General features: G+C 52.9%; 1 protein-coding gene across 13 annotated transcripts in view; it reads left to right on the top strand.

Annotated features, from left to right (window-relative positions):
• The window catches only part of tns1b (tensin 1b), a 592,899-nt gene that overhangs the window by 507,629 nt on the left and 68,805 nt on the right, over positions 1–16,465 (top strand). For all 13 annotated transcript variants that reach the window (XM_060828194.1, XM_060828191.1, XM_060828193.1 and 10 more), the window contains one exon: positions 893–2,521. In XM_060828194.1, the coding sequence (XP_060684177.1) occupies positions 893–2,521 (1,629 nt within the window). The remainder of the gene's footprint in view (positions 1–892; positions 2,522–16,465) is intronic.

Genomic DNA, 16,465 nt, shown 5'->3' with positions numbered 1-16,465 from the left:
GGTTTTTGCCTGAAATGTCACTTTTCCTGCTCCTCAGATGCTGTGCATTTCCAACACCTTTTCTAATCTAGACTCCGATTTCCAGCATCTGCAGTCCTCACGTTTGCCTATCTTCGTAACCCTCTAACCTCATCCCTTTCACATTCCCAGCTCTCTCTGAAACCTCCTGTGGAATCCCCCTCCCCCACTCTCCCAGACTGCACATTCCAAATCCTAACCACTCTCTGAGTAACGGAGTTTCTCCCCATCTCACTCCGAACCCTCTCACTGACAATCTTGAAGTTGTGACCCCCTCGTTACTGACATACCAACCAGTGAAAACAGAATCTCCCTCTTTACCCTGTCAATACTGTGCATCATTTTGAACACCTCAGTGAGGTCACCTCTTAACCTTCTCTGTGCCAAGGGGAATAAACCCAATCTCTCTGGTCTTTCCCTGTATCTAAAATCCCTTATTCCCGGGATCATTCCAGTAAATCCCTTTTGAACTCTCCCCAGGGCTTTAATATCCTTCCTTAAATAAGGTGCCCAGATCTGAACACGATGCTCCAAATGTGGCCTGACCAATGATGTGTGGAGGTGGAGCATCCCTTCCTTGCTTCTATACTCTGCGCCTCTATTTATAAACCCAAGGATCCGATAAGATTTCTGAGCAACTGTCCCACCTTGCCCAGCCATCTTCAGAGGATCATGTAGGTGAACCCTGAGGTCTCTCTGCTCCTGTATCCCCCCAGTGTTGGACCATTGAGGCCTGTATTGTCTCTCTGTGTTTTTACCCTCATATTTCTTGTTTGAGCCCTGGTCTGTATCACTTGGAGGGAACCATGAGCAGAGAGGGTCTGGTTGTTAATCTGATGGCAGTTTGATGGGTTTCCATTGTGGTTTCTTGTAGATGTGGTGCACACCCAGGGCCCTTTGGATGGGAGTCTGTACGCCAAAGTAAAGAAGAAGGATTTGACCGATGGGACGACCAATCCGGTCACTGCCAACGGTATTCCCTTACCCGGAGTGCCCAATCACATCGAGCACACCCTCTCGGTGAGCAGTGACTCGGGCAATTCCACCGCCTCCACCAAAACCGACAAGACTGACGAGCCACCGCCTGCCAGTACCCAGGGCATCACGCCTGAGGAGAGGAGGGAACTTGACCGTTTACTCAGCGGGTTCGGCCTGGACAGTGAGGCGCCCATGCACACCCGGGCGGCTGGACTCACCATCTCGGCCGGAGCGCACCACGTGCTGGTACCTGCCCAGGTCCACGTCAACGGAGACCTGCCATTGGCCAACGCTGAGCGGGAGACTGACATTCTAGATGACGACTTGCCCAACCATGACCTGAACAGCGTTGACAGCGTGGGGACCCTCTCGTCCTTTGAGGGTGCCTACCCCTCAGCAGCAGGAGAAGCGAGCTACCGCGAGTCTCCCCCCATGGACCAAACTGGGCTCGTGCCCAATGGGCCGCCATTGGGCTACACCAACAAACCCCAGCGAGGGGGCTACAGTGACCCAGAGTCGGCAGAACCTGGTTACACCAAAAACATCCCGAGGAGCAACAGCCTGACGCAGACTGGACAAGCCCCAGCTCCGCGGGCTCACTTGGTCCCTGTCATCTCCAGCCCCCAGCCAGTCACGTACACCATGCCCAGCTGCATCCAACAGCCTCAGACTGCCATTGTCCAGCAGTCCTACCCTCCTGGCCCGAACGCCATGTATCGCTCACAGTCATTCAGCACGCCGGATAGCTCCAGACACGAGCCGGTGCCCCAAACACCAGCACGGAGTACCAGCAGCAGAGACGCTGTCCAGAGAGGCCTGAGTAGTTGGCAGCAGCAGGGCAGCTGGTCACTGTTGCACCCACAGGCCAACGGCCTGCCTGAGGGACCCAGCGGCAGCTCTCTGAGAACTCAGAGCCCACAGCACAGCAGCTCCGAACCCACGCTGCAAAGCCACAACATCCCGCCGTTCCCAAGGATGGCCTCCCAGCAGGAGATTGAACAGTCCATCGAGGCCCTCAACATCCTGATGCTGGACCTCGATCCGTCCTTGTCTCAGGCCAAAAGGTTTCAGAGTGAGCCCACCCCTCAGGCCAACGTCCCAGACCGCCCCCAGGCATCCATCATGTCTGCCAACCTGTCTACGCCAAGCCAACCATTGGGACGCACCACTGATCTAATCCATCCGAGCTCACTGGGACAAGAGCAGAGACACGTGGACAATGGCCTACAGGGTGCCTATCCACCTCAGGAACACCAGTCTGTCCCTGGCAGTGCCTATTACCCAAGCTATGGCCATCTCAGCCAGTCGGCACAGCCAGCTGACACCACAGCCACAAGTTACAGACGAGGCCTCAGCGCCAAGTCATTCTCTCTGGATCCACCATTCACCCCCTACGGTGGGGCCACGCTACCATCCTACACTGTGGCACAGGCTCCCGTCAAATCTGCCAGCTTTGATGGCATCACCAGGATGCCCGAGGAAGAACATTATAACTTGGAGGGTCTGGTGGCTCAGCGGGTGGCAGGTAAGAATTGGCAAGAAACACCCTCATTCCTCCGGGCGGGGCATCAGGGAAGTGCCCAGGGGCCTGGGACAGGCAACATTGAACGGGGAAGGCAAGGGGATGGCAGAAATAGGAGGGAGGCAGTAGGGGGCAGGGAGGGAGTGGGGGAGGGGGAGGGAGTTGGGGCATTGTGGGAGGGGGAGGGAGTGGGGAGAGGGGGAGAGAGTGGGGGAGGGGGAGGGAGTGGAGGAGGGGGAGAGAGTTGGGGGCAGTGGGGGAGGGAGTGGAGGAGGGGGAGGGAGCTGGGGGCAGTGGGGGAGGGGGTGGGAGTGGGAGTGGAGGAGGGGGAGGGAGCTGGGGGCAGTGGGGAAGGGGGAGGGGGTGGGAGTGGAGGAGGGGGAGAGAGTTGGGGCAGTGGGGGAAGGGGAGGGAGTGGGGGGAGGAGGCAGTGGGGAAGGGGGAGGGGGTGAGAGTTGGGGGCAGTGGGGGAGGGGAAGGGAGTGGGGAGGGGGCAAAGGGGGAGGGAATGGGGAGGGGGACAGAGTAGGGGAGTGGGAGGCTGTGCAGGAGGGAGTGGGGGAGGGGTGGGGGAGGGGGAGGGAGTGGGGGGCTGTGGGGAAGGGGAGGGGAGTCAGTAGAGGAGGGGGAGAGTGAGGGAGAGGGGGCAATGGGGGAGAGAGTGGGGAGGGGGAAGGAGTGGGGGAAGGGGACGGTGTGGGGGAGGGGGAGGCTGTGGGGGAGGGTAGGCTGTGGGGGAGGGGGAGGCAGTGGGGGAGGGGTGGGAGTGGGGGAGAGAGTGGGGAGGGGAGGTGATGGAGGAGGGGGAGGGGGCAGTGGGCGAGAGGGAGGGGGACAGTGTGGGAGAGGGGGCACTAGGGGAGGGAGTGTGCGAGGGGTGGGGGAGGTGGAGGGAGTGGGGGGCTGTGGGGGAGGGGAGGCAGTGGAGGAGGGGGAGGGTGTAGTGGGCGAGAGGGAGGGGGACAGTGTGGGAGAGGGGGGCAATGGGGGAGGGAGTGGGGGAAGGGGATGGAGTGGGGGAAGGGGGGGGAAGGGGGGGGGGGGGGGGAAGGGCTGTCTCGTATAGGTCACACCATCAGGGGCCAAGTTTCCGAAATACAAATGAACCCGATCCCTCAGTGAAACCACCCGACCGTAACCGAGCGATTCAGGAAATTAAAAGTGGAATTTTTTTAAAATGACACACTCTCCGGAGCTCCTCCTATTTTCCCGATGTTATGTAGCCCCCTCCTCATCTCTTTCCTGACGGCTTCCCAATGGGATCCCTGTCTCTCCAGAACAGGATCCTGATCATTCTCTGACAAATGGGGAATTCTGTGGAGATTCTCTGCTGCACACATTCAGATGGAGTCTGGAATGGAACAAAGTCTGGGACCCAAGCTAATAAGACCAAAAGACAGAGGAGCAGAAATCAGGCCATTCAGCCCATCAAGCCTGCTCACCCGTTCAATCCTGGCTGATAAGATTCTCAACTCCATTCTCCCACTTCCTCCCCATAATCCTTGATCCCCTTGATACTCAGGAACCTGTCTGGGTCCGTCTTAAATATCCTCAATGACCTGGCCTCCACAGCCCCCTTTGGTAATGAATTCCGTAGATTCCCCACTCTCTGACTGAAGAAGTCTCTCCTTATCTCCGTTCTGAATGGTCTTCCCTTTACTCTAAGGCTGTGTCCTCAGGTCCTAGTCTCTCCTTCCGATGGTGACACCTTCCCAGCATCCACTCTGTCCAGGCCATTCAGTATTCTGTAGGTTGTAATTAGGTCCCCCCACCTCATCCTTCTAAACTCTATCGAGTCTGGACCCCAATCCTCAAACGTTCCTCATATGTTAAGCCTTTCATTCCTGGGACTATTCCCGTGAACCTCCTGTGAACCCGCTACAGGGCCAGTACATCCCTCCTGAGATACGGGGCCCCGAACTGAGCACAATACTCCGACTGTGGGGCCTTGCTTCCGATCTCAGGGAAGAAAGTGAGGATGTGAGCGTGGGGGTCCGTGTGGAGCCCAGGGAGTTTGTACAAAGGAGAGGAATCGTGCTGATGGCATAACCACCTCAGGGAGGGTGGGCAGCAGGGAATTGGTCAGGGGGATTGAAACATCAATCATAGAAACCATGTGGAAGCAGGCCATTCAGCCCATCAAGTCCACACCAGTCCTCTTAAAAGTATCCCACTCAGACATAACCCTCTACCCTATATCTCTGCTTTTCCTATGGCCATCCCACCTAATCTGCACATTCCTGGGCACTACTGGTAATTTCCCATGACCGATCCATGCTAACCCGCACATCTTTGGGAGGAAACCCACGCAGACACGGGGAGAATGTGCAAACTCCACACAGACAGTCACCCGAGGCAGGAATTGAACCTGGGTCCCTGACGCCGTGAGGTAGCAGTGCTAACCACTGAGTCACCGTGCCACCCAGAACAGCATTAGATTGAGGGAAATAGGAGAAAAGTGGGGGGGGATTGAGGGTTCTTGGAGGAAGGTAAATAGATGGGAGTGTGGGGAATGGGGACAGGGTCAGGTAGGACTCCGGGAGGGTGGGTGAGTGGGAATGTGAGAGGGTGGAGCAGGATGGGGTCATTCCACCTGGATCAATCAGTCTGATGGAGACAACCATAACCAGGAATGTAAGTGTGCCCTGATTATTATTCAGGAGGGCAGAATTCGATACAGGTGTGATGTCCCTGCAATCTGGTATCTCCCTCGCAGTCCAGGCTCACTTGTGAGGGTCTGGAGTGTGTAATGGGCACTGACTCAGTACAACGTCTCGACAGCTCACTCAGCTGATCAGATGCGACTGACAGGAAAGGGTTAAAGACGGTCCAACTCGCCCAAATACTAACTCGCTGGAGATCGAGTATTTTGGGATTTCATTCGGGTGTGGTGTGCACGCTGTTTCATCTGTGTCAGGCTATGTATTCAGCTGCTCTCTGAAAGCTTTGTCCTTAAATCTGGAGTATATGGGCACAGCATTTTCAAAGGGGAACTTAACAGCATGAGATGTAGGAGCAGGATGAGGCCATTCAGCCCATCAAGCCTGCTCTGCCATTCACTGAGGTCAGGGCTGATCTGATCATCCTCAACCCCACTCTCCTGCCTTTCCCCCCTAACCCTCCGTTCCCTCCCTGATTAAATATCCGTCTCTCTCTCAGTCTTGAATATCCTGAATGACCCAGCCTCGACAGCCTTCGGAAAGAAGGAATTCCTTCCCATCTCGGTCTTCAGTAGGTGACCCCTTACTCTGAGATGATGCCTCTCTGGCCCTAGACTCTCCCACTTGGGAAACAATCTCTCCACATCTTCCCTGTTAAGCCTCCTAAGAATATTGTACATCTCTCATTCTCTGAACCCCATTGAGTTGAGGCCCAACCTACTCACCCTCTCCTCATGAGACAGTCCCTCCATCCCCGGGATCAGCTGAGTGAACCTTCTCTGGACTGCCCCCACTGGCAGCCTGTCTTTCCTCAGATAAGGGAGCCCCAAAACCCTTCACAGTATTCCAGCTGGGGTCTCACTGTGGCCTTGTATAGTTTTAGCAAAACCTCCTGACTTTTATTCTCCATCCCCTTTGGAATAAAGACCAGGGTTCCATTTGTCTCACCTATTTCCCACTGAATTTGGGTAGCAGCGTATTGTGAATCATGGACAGAATCTCCCAAATCCTTTGTGTTACTGCTTTCTGAACTGAAAATAATATTCATCCCCTCTGGTCTTCCTGCCAAAGTGTGTAACCTGAAATTTTCTCACATTGACTTCTATCTGCTGAGGTGCTGTCTACTCACTTCACCCGTCTGTATCCCTCTGCACAGTCTGCGTGTCGGTCTCATCATGTGTCTTCCCATCGATGGTTGTGTTGTCCGAATGCAAAGAGTAGAGTGTACATTCACTGTCCTTATCCCAATCATTGCCTCCTGCTGATTTCACTTCACCATTCTCCTGGCTACCTAATATTTCCCTCTGCCCTTCCCTCCTCCTGGACCTTCCTGCCATCTCCCTCCCCACACCAGTCCCTCGACTCCTCTCACCCCTCCCTCTAACCACCTACACCTCCCTGCTTTTCCATTCGCTCTCTGATTCTCACTTGCACCCTCACGCATCCTTCCAATCCCCACCTTACCCTCTCCTTGCTCCTGTGATCAATTTATCATTTTAATTTTAAGGTTAGATTTGTTCGCCAAAGGTCTACAGAGACCTGGGAAAGGTGTGTAATGGAGTTCTGTTACACTGGAACGTGAACTAACTGAATGGTGTGTTAGTCCAATGGAGTTAATGGTCTCTTCCTGTCCCTCTGAATGGTGCTCCCACACCCACTCCTCTCTCTTCGGAGCTGAAATCATCTTTTTCTAACTTCGCTCTCTTCACATTTCTGCGGTTTACCATTTTCCATTAAATTTTTAATAGCAGTGCGACATCCGACCAGCTGTGGAAGGTCAAAACGTGAGAGACACCAGTCAGTGCACAGATATCTCCCTGAGAGAGAGAGAGAGGACTGAGAGACACCAGTCAGTGTACAGATATCTCCCTGAGAGAGAGAGAGAGAGAGAAAGAGAGAGAGAGGGGGGACAGGGAGACACCAGTCAGTGTACAGATATCTCCCTGAGAGAGAGATAGGGGACAGGGAGACACCAGTCAGTGTACAGATATCTCCCTGAGAGAGAGATAGGGGACAGGGAGACACCAGTCAGTGTACAGATATCTCCCTGAGAGAGAGAGAGAGAGAGAGAGAGAGTGAGAGAGAGAGAGGAGAAAGAGAGAGAGAGGGGGGACAGGGAGACACCAGTCAGTGTACAGATATCTCCCTGAGAGAGAGAGAGAGAGAGAGAGAGAGAGGAGAAAGAGAGAGAGAGAGGGAACTGAGAGACACTAGGCACTGCACAGATATCTCCCTGAGAGAGTGGTAGGGGACTGAGAGACACCAGTCAGTGTACAGATATCTTCCTGAGAGACAGGGGGGACTGGGAGATACCAGTCAATGTACAGATATCTCCCTGAGAGAGAGAGAGAGAGAGGAAAGAGAGAGGGGGGACTGAGGGACACCAGTCAGAGTACAGACGTCTCCCTGAGAGAGAGATAGGGGACTGAGAGACACCAGTTAGTGTACAGATATCTCCCTGAGAGAGAGAGAGGGGACTGAGAGACACCAGTCAGTGTACAGATATCTCCCTGAGAGAGAGAGGGGGGACAGAGAGACACCAGTCAGTGTACAGATATCTCCCCAAGAGAGAGATAGGGGACTGAGGGACACCAGTCAGTGTACAGACGTCTCCCTGAGAGAGAGATAGGGGACTGAGAGACACCAGTTAGTGTACAGATATCTCCCTGAGAGAGAGAGAGGGGACAGAGAGACACCAGTCAGTGTACAGATATCTCCCCAAGAGAGAGATAGGGGACTGAGGGACACCAGTCAGTGTACAGATATCTCCCTGAGAGAGAGGGGGGACAGAGAGAGAGACAGAGAGAGAGAAAGAGAGAGACAGTAGTAATTGTGCAGGAGAAGATCCTGACTGAGCCTGTGTACTGACCCTGGTCTGTTTGCATGTACCTCCCATTTTCTCCGTGTGCTTCACATGTCTGTCTCTTCTCTGCTCTCCATCATGCAACTTCTCCCTTTCATTCCTTCCCTCCAGAATACAACGCTCGAATCCGGGGAATTAGTCACAGCATCAACCTTTCTCCATCTTTCCAGCGTCAGAGATCTCACACCTTTTCCGGTTTGTTCCTGCTGTCCCGGTTTTTATTTTTGCATGCTCCTCTGTTTCCTGCTGTGATGATAGACCTCTCCGAATGCATGTTGTGTTTATCATTTGCCCACCTCCTGGTGAGACCTTCCGACAGCGTGTGTGGGAGTAACCGTGCCATTCCTGAGGACAACAACCCGTCTGCATGTGAGATTCCTTCAGAACCAGAAAACTTAGAGAGGGAACTGGATGGGCACACCCTCTGGGATAGGGATCCCGATACAGAGACTCCCCGGGATAGGGATCCCGATAGAGAGACTCCCTCTGGGATAGGGATCCCAATAGAGAGACTCCCTCTGGGATAGAGATCCCGATAGAGAGACTCCCTCTGGGATAGGGATCCCGATACAGAGACTCCCCGGGATAGGGATCCCGATAGAGAGACTCCCTCTGGGATAGGGATCCCAATAGAGAGACTCCCTCTGGGATAGAGATCCCGATAGAGAGACTCCCCTGGGATAGGGATCTCGATACAGAGACTTCCCCGGGATAGGGATCCTGACAGAGAGACTCCCCGGGATAGGGATCCCGATAGAGAGACTCCCTCTGGGATAGTGATCCCGAGAGACGGACTCCCCGGGATACGGATCCCGATAGAGAGACTCCCCTGGGATAGGGATCCCAATAGAGAGACTCCCCTGGGATAGGGGTCCCGATAAAGAGACTCCCTCTGGGATAGGGATCCCAATAGAGAGACTCCCCTGGGATAGGGGTCCCGATAAAGAGACTCCCTCTGGGATAGGGATCCCAATAGAGAGACTCCCTCTGGGATAGGTGGTTGAATGAGCGTAGCGAGTAAAGAGTGTGCTGGAGAAACTTAGCAGGTCTGGCAGTGTCTATAGGGAGAGAAACAGTGTTAGTGTTTCAAGTATGATATGAGTCTTCAACAATTTTCTTACTTTATTTTCAATTAATGGATGGGATTTTTACTCTTTATTACCCCGTCCCTAGTTGCCCCTTGAGAAGGTGGGGGTGAGCTGCCTCCTTGACCCGCTGCAGTCCATGTGCTGTGGGTAGACCCACAATGCCCTTAGGGAGGGAATTCCAGGATTCTGACCCAGTGACACTGAAGGAACGGTGATATATTTCCAAGTCAGGATGGTGAGGGGCTGGGAGGGGAACTTGCAGGGGGTGGTGTTCCCATGGATCTGCTGCCCTTGTCCTTCTCGATGGAAGTGGGTGTGGGTTTGGAAGGTGTTGCCTGAGGGTCTTTGGTGTTTATGTGGTGAGTCCAGTTGAGTCTCTGGTCAATGGTAACCCCCAGGATATTGACAGTGGAGTGTTAAGTGATGGTAACCCCATTGAATGCCAAGGGGCGCTGATTATGTTGTCTCTCATTGGAGATGATGATCATGGTGGCATGCTCACCATCAGACTAACAATTTAATTCAGATTTTTATTGAATTCGAATTCCAAAATCTGCATTGAGGCACATTTGGAGGGTGACAGGCAGGGTACGGTGATTGGGTTTAACCCCTGCTATCACCCACACAGGATTCATCACTGCCCTGCATCTGCCTGCAGCCTCTCCCTTCTCCAGTCGTTATGAAGAGAAATGGAATGGCTGAGTACACAGGGAAACCTCCTCACTGCGTCCAGAATGGCTCCATCAGCAGTCTGACATTTACGTGCCCTCCATCCCCCTGCATTCTTCAATCTTCCGATTCATCAGTCCGTTTTATTTTTGTTTGTCCTTGGCCGCTCAAACAGCCCTTTCTCCAAATTAATTTAAATTCCACTGAGCCCGGCGATCCCCCCACAAGCCAACAGCAGCTTTTATTTAAAGCTGTCACTGAAATGGCAAGAATGAATGCGTCAGAAAGAAGCTGAGTTTTACTGGCAGTACATATCAGCCTTTGTGTAAGTCAGGTCCCCCCACTCTCTCCACATCCCCACACTCTGGAAAACTGTCGCCTTGTTCTATTGAGCTGCAGTTTGCATTTTAATATTCGCCAGTCTTACAGAGAACGAAACAAATTCTTAAAGAGGAAGGAATAGTCCCAGTAACAAGGGACTGCGTATATTGTGAGACTTGGAGACTAGGATTATACGAGTAAAAAGTGAGGTCTGCAGATGCTGGAGATCAGAGCTGAAAATGTGTTGCTGGTTAAAGCACAGCAGGTCAGGCAGCATCCAAGGAACAGGAGGGCTCTGGCCCGAAACGTCGAATTTCCTGTTCCTTGGATGCTGCCTAACCTGCTGTGCTTTAACCAGCAACACATTTTCAGCGACTGGGATTGTACACCCAGCAGAGACTGTGAGAGAGAATGACTCGATGTGATCGAAGCTGTGCAGGGTGCTGTTTCGGGGGGGGTCTGTCATTGGGCTGAAGCTGAATACAATGTGGACCAGAGGGAGAGATGAGCGAGAATTTAGTTTTTTTCCTCATCAGCTTGTTGTGGTGACAAAGCCCTCTGTCTTAAAGGGCAGTGGAAAGAGAATCAATGGGAACGTTCAAAGGGAATTTGGACAAGTACTTGAAAAGGAAGAATTGGCCGGGCTGTGGGGAAGGGAGGGGAACCAATCAGATAACTCGTACAAAGAGCAGGAACAAGCTCAATGAACTCCTCATGTGCTGTCCCAGTCCCAGACAGTGTAGAGGGAGCTTTACTCTTCACTTTATTGAGTTTACTCTTGATTGAGTTCTTTGAGGTGGTGACCAAACAGGTGGATGAGGGTAAAGTGGTTGACGTGGTGTATATGGATTTCAGTAAGGGGTCTGATAAGGTTCCCCATGGTAGGCTATTGCACAAAATACAGAGGCATGGGATTGAGGGTGATTTAGTGGTTTGGATCAGAAATTGGCTAGCTGAAAGAAGACAGAGGGTGGTGGTTGATGGGAAATGTTCATCCTGGAGTTCAGCCACTAGTGTTATACCGCAAGGATCTGTTTTCTGGCCACTGCTGTTTGGCATTTTTATAAATGACCTGAATGAGGGTGTAGAAGGGTGAGTTAGTAAATTTGCAGACGACTCTAAGGTCGGTGGAGTTGTGGACAGTGCTGAGGATGTTGGAGGTTACAGAGGGACATAGATAAGCAGCAGAGCTGGGCTGAGAGGTGGCAAATGGAGTTAAATGCAGAAAAGTGTGAGGTGATTCACTTTGCAAGGAGTAAAGGAATGCAGAGTACTGGGCTAAATGTAAGATTCTTGGTGTAGATGAGCGAGAGATCTCGGTGTCCATGTACACAGATCCCTGAAAGTTGCCACCCAGATTGACAGGGTCATTAAGAAGGCATACGGTGTGTTGACTTTTATAGGTAGAGAGATATTTTCGGAGCCATGAGGTCATGCTGCAGCTGTACAAATCTCTGGTGCGGCCGCACGTGGAGTATTGTGTACAGTTCTGGTCACCACATTATAGGAAGGATGTGGGAGCTTTGGAAAGGGTTCAGAGGAGATTTACTGGGATGTTGCCTGGTATGGAGGGAAGGTCTTATGAGGAAAAGCTGAGGGACTTGAGGCTGTTTTCATTAGAGAGGAGAAGGTTGAGAGGTGACTTAATAGAGACATATAAGATAATCAGAGGGTTAGATAGGGTGGACAGGGAGAGCCTTTTTCCTGAGATAGTGACGGCGAGCACGAGGGGGCATAGCTTTAACTTGAGGGGTGATAGATATAGGACAGATGTCAGAGGTAGTTTCTTTACTCAGAGACTAATAGGGGTGTGGAACACCCTGCCTGCAACAGTAGTGGACTCACCAACTTTAAGGGCATTTAAATGGTCATTGGATAGACACATGGATGAGAATGGAATAGTGTAGGTTAGATGGGCTTCCAATTGGTTCCACAGGTCGGCACAACATCGAGGGCCGAAGGGCCTGTACTGCGCTGGAATGTTCAATGTTACTGTGGATCCAACCCTGTGCTGTCCCTGTCCTGGGAGTGTTTGATGGGGGACAGTGTAGAGGGAGCTTTACCCTGTATCTAACCCCGTGCTGTTCCTGTCCTGGGAGTGTTTGATGGGGGACAGTGTAGTGGGAGCTTTACCCTGTATCTAACCCTGTACTGTCCCTGTCCTGGGAGTGTTTGATGGGGGACAGTGTAGAGGGAGGTTTACCCTGTATCTAACCCCGTGCTGTTCCTGTCCTGGGAGTGTTTGATGGGGGACAGTGTAGAGGGAGCTTTACCCTGTATCTAACCCCGTGCTGTTCCTGTCCTGGGAGTGTTTGATGGGGGACAGTGTAGAGGGAGCTTTACCCTGTATCTAACCCTGTACTGTCCCTGTCCTGGGAGTGTTTGATGGGGGACAGTGTAGAGGGAGCTTTACCCTGTATCTAACCCCGTGCTGTTCCTGTCCTGGGAGTGTTTGATGGGGGACAGTGTAGAGGGAGCTTTACCCTGTATCTAACCCTGTACTGTCCCTGTCCTGGGAGTGTTTGATGGGGGACAGTGTAGAGGGAGCTTTACCCTGTATCTAACCCCGTGCTGTTCCTGTCCTGGGAGTGTTTGATGGGGGACAGTGTAGAGGGAGCTTTACCCTGTATCTAACCCCGTGCTGTTCCTGTCCTGGGAGTGTTTGATGGGGGACAGTGTAGAGAAGGCAGCTCACCCCCACCTTCTCAAGGGGCAACTAGGGACAGGCAATAAAATACAGCGACACTCAGGTCTTTGAAAGAATAATTTAGAAAAATAATTCCGACTTCCTCAGTCCGCTGTCCAACCCTGAGTGACTCTCCTCGTTCCCTATCTTCTGGTCCTCTCCTCCCCCACTGTCACTCAGCTTTGAATTTATAAAACAGCCAGTGGGGTGGGCATTGAGATGCGCTTCTCATTGAGGAGGATTGCCAAGAGTGTACATTGCCTTAAAATCAGGGCCCGACTATCCTGAAATCTAGAGACATGTTTTCCCACTACACGGCAGTGGATGTCTGGAACTCTCTGCTGTAACAGCTCCAGATGCTGGGGAGCACTTGGCATTCTGTAATCTGAGACTGACAGTTATCTCTGGGTTCATGCTGTCACAGATTATCAGCTAGATGGGCTGAATGGCCTGCTGCAGTATCTAATGCTTAGATTGCCTTATCCGTGATGCCTGGTTCTCCGGGAAGGCTGTTCGGTGTTTCATATGGTCAGTTTTAGCTTCTGTTTGAGGGGAGTGTTGAGTTGGCAGCTGCTGGCCATCAGTCAGTGAATCATTTTTCACATCCTGCCCTGACATTACCTTCCGTCCTACAATGATCACCCATCGAGCAATGGAATGGCCACGCCCTGCTAGCTCTGGCATTTCACTGCTGGCTCCCTCGGTGGCCTCAGCTCCTGAGCTCAGGGTCAGGGTTATCCCAGTATCCACCCCGAGCTGTAATAACCTTCACAAACCTGAGGGACTGCATCTGACAGGGGATTATTCACCGATCTACAATAGTCCTGCTCCACTTGTAGAATTATACGGCACAGAACAGACCCTTCGGTCCAACTCGTCCATGTCGATCTGATATCCTAACCATCCAGTCCCATTTGTTCCTCCAAACCCTTCCTATTCATATACCCATCCAAATGCCTTTTAAATGTTGCAATTGTACCAGCCTCCACCACATCCTCTGGCAGCTCATTCCAGACATGTACCACCCTCTGTGTGAAAAAGTTGCCCCTGAGGTCTCTTTTATATCTTTCCCCTCTCACCCTAAACCTATGTCCTCTAGTTCTCGACTCCCCCACCCCAGGGAAAAGACTTTGTCTATTTATCCTATCCATGCCCCTCATGATTTTATAAACCTCTATAAGGTCACCCTTCAGCATCTGACGCTCCAGGGAAAACAGCCCCAGCCTGTTCAGCCTCTCCCTGTAGCTCAAACCCTCCAACCCTGGTAACATCCTTGTAGATCTTTTCTGAACCTTTTCAAGTTTCACAACATCTTTCCGATAGGAAGGAGACCAGAATTGCACGCAATATTCCAACAGTGGCCTAACCAATGTCCTGTACAGCCGCAATATGCCCTCCCAACACCTGTACTCAATACTCTGACCAATAAAGGAAAGCATACTAAATGCCTTCTTCACTATCCTATCTACCTGCGGCTCTCAAGGAACTGTGCATCTGTACCCCTAGATCGGCAATACTCCCAGGTTCCCTACCATAAACCCTGTAAGTCCTGCTAAGATTTGCTTTTCCAAAATGCAGCACCTTGCATTTATCTGAATTAAACTCCATCTGCCACTTCTCAGCCCATTGGCCCATCTGGTCCAGATCCTGCTGTAATCTGAGGTAATCCTCTTCGCTGTCCACTACATCTGCAAACTTACTAACTGTACCTCTTATTAGATTAGATTACTTTTTAGATTAGATTACTTACAGTGTGGAAACAGGCCCTTCGGCCCAACAAGTCCACACTGACCCGCTGAAGCGCAACCCACCCATACCCTTACATTTACCCCTTACCTAACACTACGGGCAATTTAGCATGGCCAATTCACCTGACCCGCACATCTTTGGACTGTGGGAGGAAACCGGAGCACCCGGAGGAAACCCACGCAGACACAGGGAGAATGTGCAAACTCCACACAGTCAGTCGCCTGAGTCGGGAGTTGAACCCGGGTCTCAGGCGCTGTGAGGCAGCAGTGCTAACCACTGTGCCACCGTGCCGCCCAGTTATGCTCACATCCAAATCATTTACGTAAATGACGAAAAGTAGAGGACCCAGCACCGATCCTTGTGGTACTCCACTGGTCACAGGCCTCCAGTCTGAAAAACACCCTCCACCACCACCCTCTGTGTCCTTCCTTCAAGGCAATTTTGTGTTCAATTGGCTAGCTCTCCGTGTACTCCACATGATCTAACCTTGCTAACCAGTCTACCACACAGAACCTAGTTGAACACTTTGCTGAAGTCCGTATAGAGAATATCTTGTACTCTGCCAATCAATCTTCTTCAAAACACTCAACCAAGTCAGTGAGACATGATTTCCCACGCACAGCCATGGTGACTAGCCCTGATCAGTCCTTTGGTTTTGAAATACATGTCCATCCTGTCCCTCAGGATTCCCTCCAACAACTTGCCCACCACCGACATCAGGCTCACTGGTCTATAGTTCCCTGGTTTGTCCTTACCACCCTTCTTAAACAGTGGCGCCACGTTTGCCAACCTCCAGTCTTCCAGCACCTCACCTGTGACTATCGATGATACAAATATCTCAGCAAGAGGCCCAGCAATCACTTCCCTAGCTTCCCACAGAGTAAAGGGTGTGGGTGGGTGAGGGTGGGTGGGAGGTAAGGCTGTGGGGGGTGTGAGTGGGTGAGAGTGAAGGGCGTGGCGGAGAGGGTGGGTGGGAGTGAAGGGTGTGGGGGCTGAGGGTGGGTGGGAATGAAGGGTGTGGGTGCGTGAGGGTGGGTGGGAGTGAAGGGTGTGGGGGGGTGAGGGTGGGTGGGAGTGAAGGGTGTGGGGGGTGAGGGTGGGTGGGAGTGAAAGGCGTGGGGGGTGAGGGTGGGTGGGAGTGAAAGGCGTGGGGGGTGAGGGTGGGTGGGAGTGAAGGGTGAGGAAGGGCGAGGGGGGTGGGAGTGAAGGGTGGGAGTGAAGGGTGTGGGGGGGTGAGGGTGGGTGGGAGTGAAGGGTGTGAGGGGGTGAGGGTGGGTGGGAGTGAAGGGTGTGAGGGGGTGAGGGTAGGTGGGAGTGAAGGGTGTGGGGGGGTGAGGGTGGGTGGGAGTGAAGGGTGTGGGGGGTGAGGGTGGGTGGGAGTGAAGGGTGAGGAAGGGCGAGGGGGGTGGGAGTGAAGGGTGGGAGTGAAGGGTGTGGGGGGTGAGGGTGGGTGGGAGTGAAGGGTGTGGGGGGGTGAGGGTGGGTGGGAGTGAAGGGTGTGGGGGGGTGAAGGTGGATGGAAGTGAAGGGTGTGGGGGGTGAGGGTGGGTGGGAGTGAAGGGTGAGGAAGGGCGAGGGGGGTGGGAGTGAAGGGTGGGAGTGAAGGGTGTGAGGGGGTGAGGGTGGATGAAAGTGAAGGGTGTGGGGGGGTGAAGGTGGATGGAAGTGAAGGGTGTGGGGGGTGAGGGTGGGTGGGAGTGAAGGGTGGGGGGTGAGGGTGGTGGGAGTGAAGGGTGGGGTGGGGTGAGGGGGGGTGGGAGTGAAGGTGGGGGGGTGAGGGGAGTAGGGGGGGTGGGAGTGAAGGGTGTTGGGGGTAGGGGGGGTGGGGGGAGAGCAATGACCATGCCAGGGTTTGAGTCCAGGTCTCCAGAACATTCTCTGAGTTTGTGGGTTAATTGTGAAGAAGGGCTC

Source organism: Hemiscyllium ocellatum, chromosome 7, assembly GCF_020745735.1.
Source record: "Hemiscyllium ocellatum isolate sHemOce1 chromosome 7, sHemOce1.pat.X.cur, whole genome shotgun sequence".
NCBI lineage: Eukaryota > Metazoa > Chordata > Chondrichthyes > Orectolobiformes > Hemiscylliidae > Hemiscyllium > Hemiscyllium ocellatum.
Note: the sequence above shows the minus strand (reverse complement) of the source record. Positions and strands in the feature narration are given on the sequence as shown.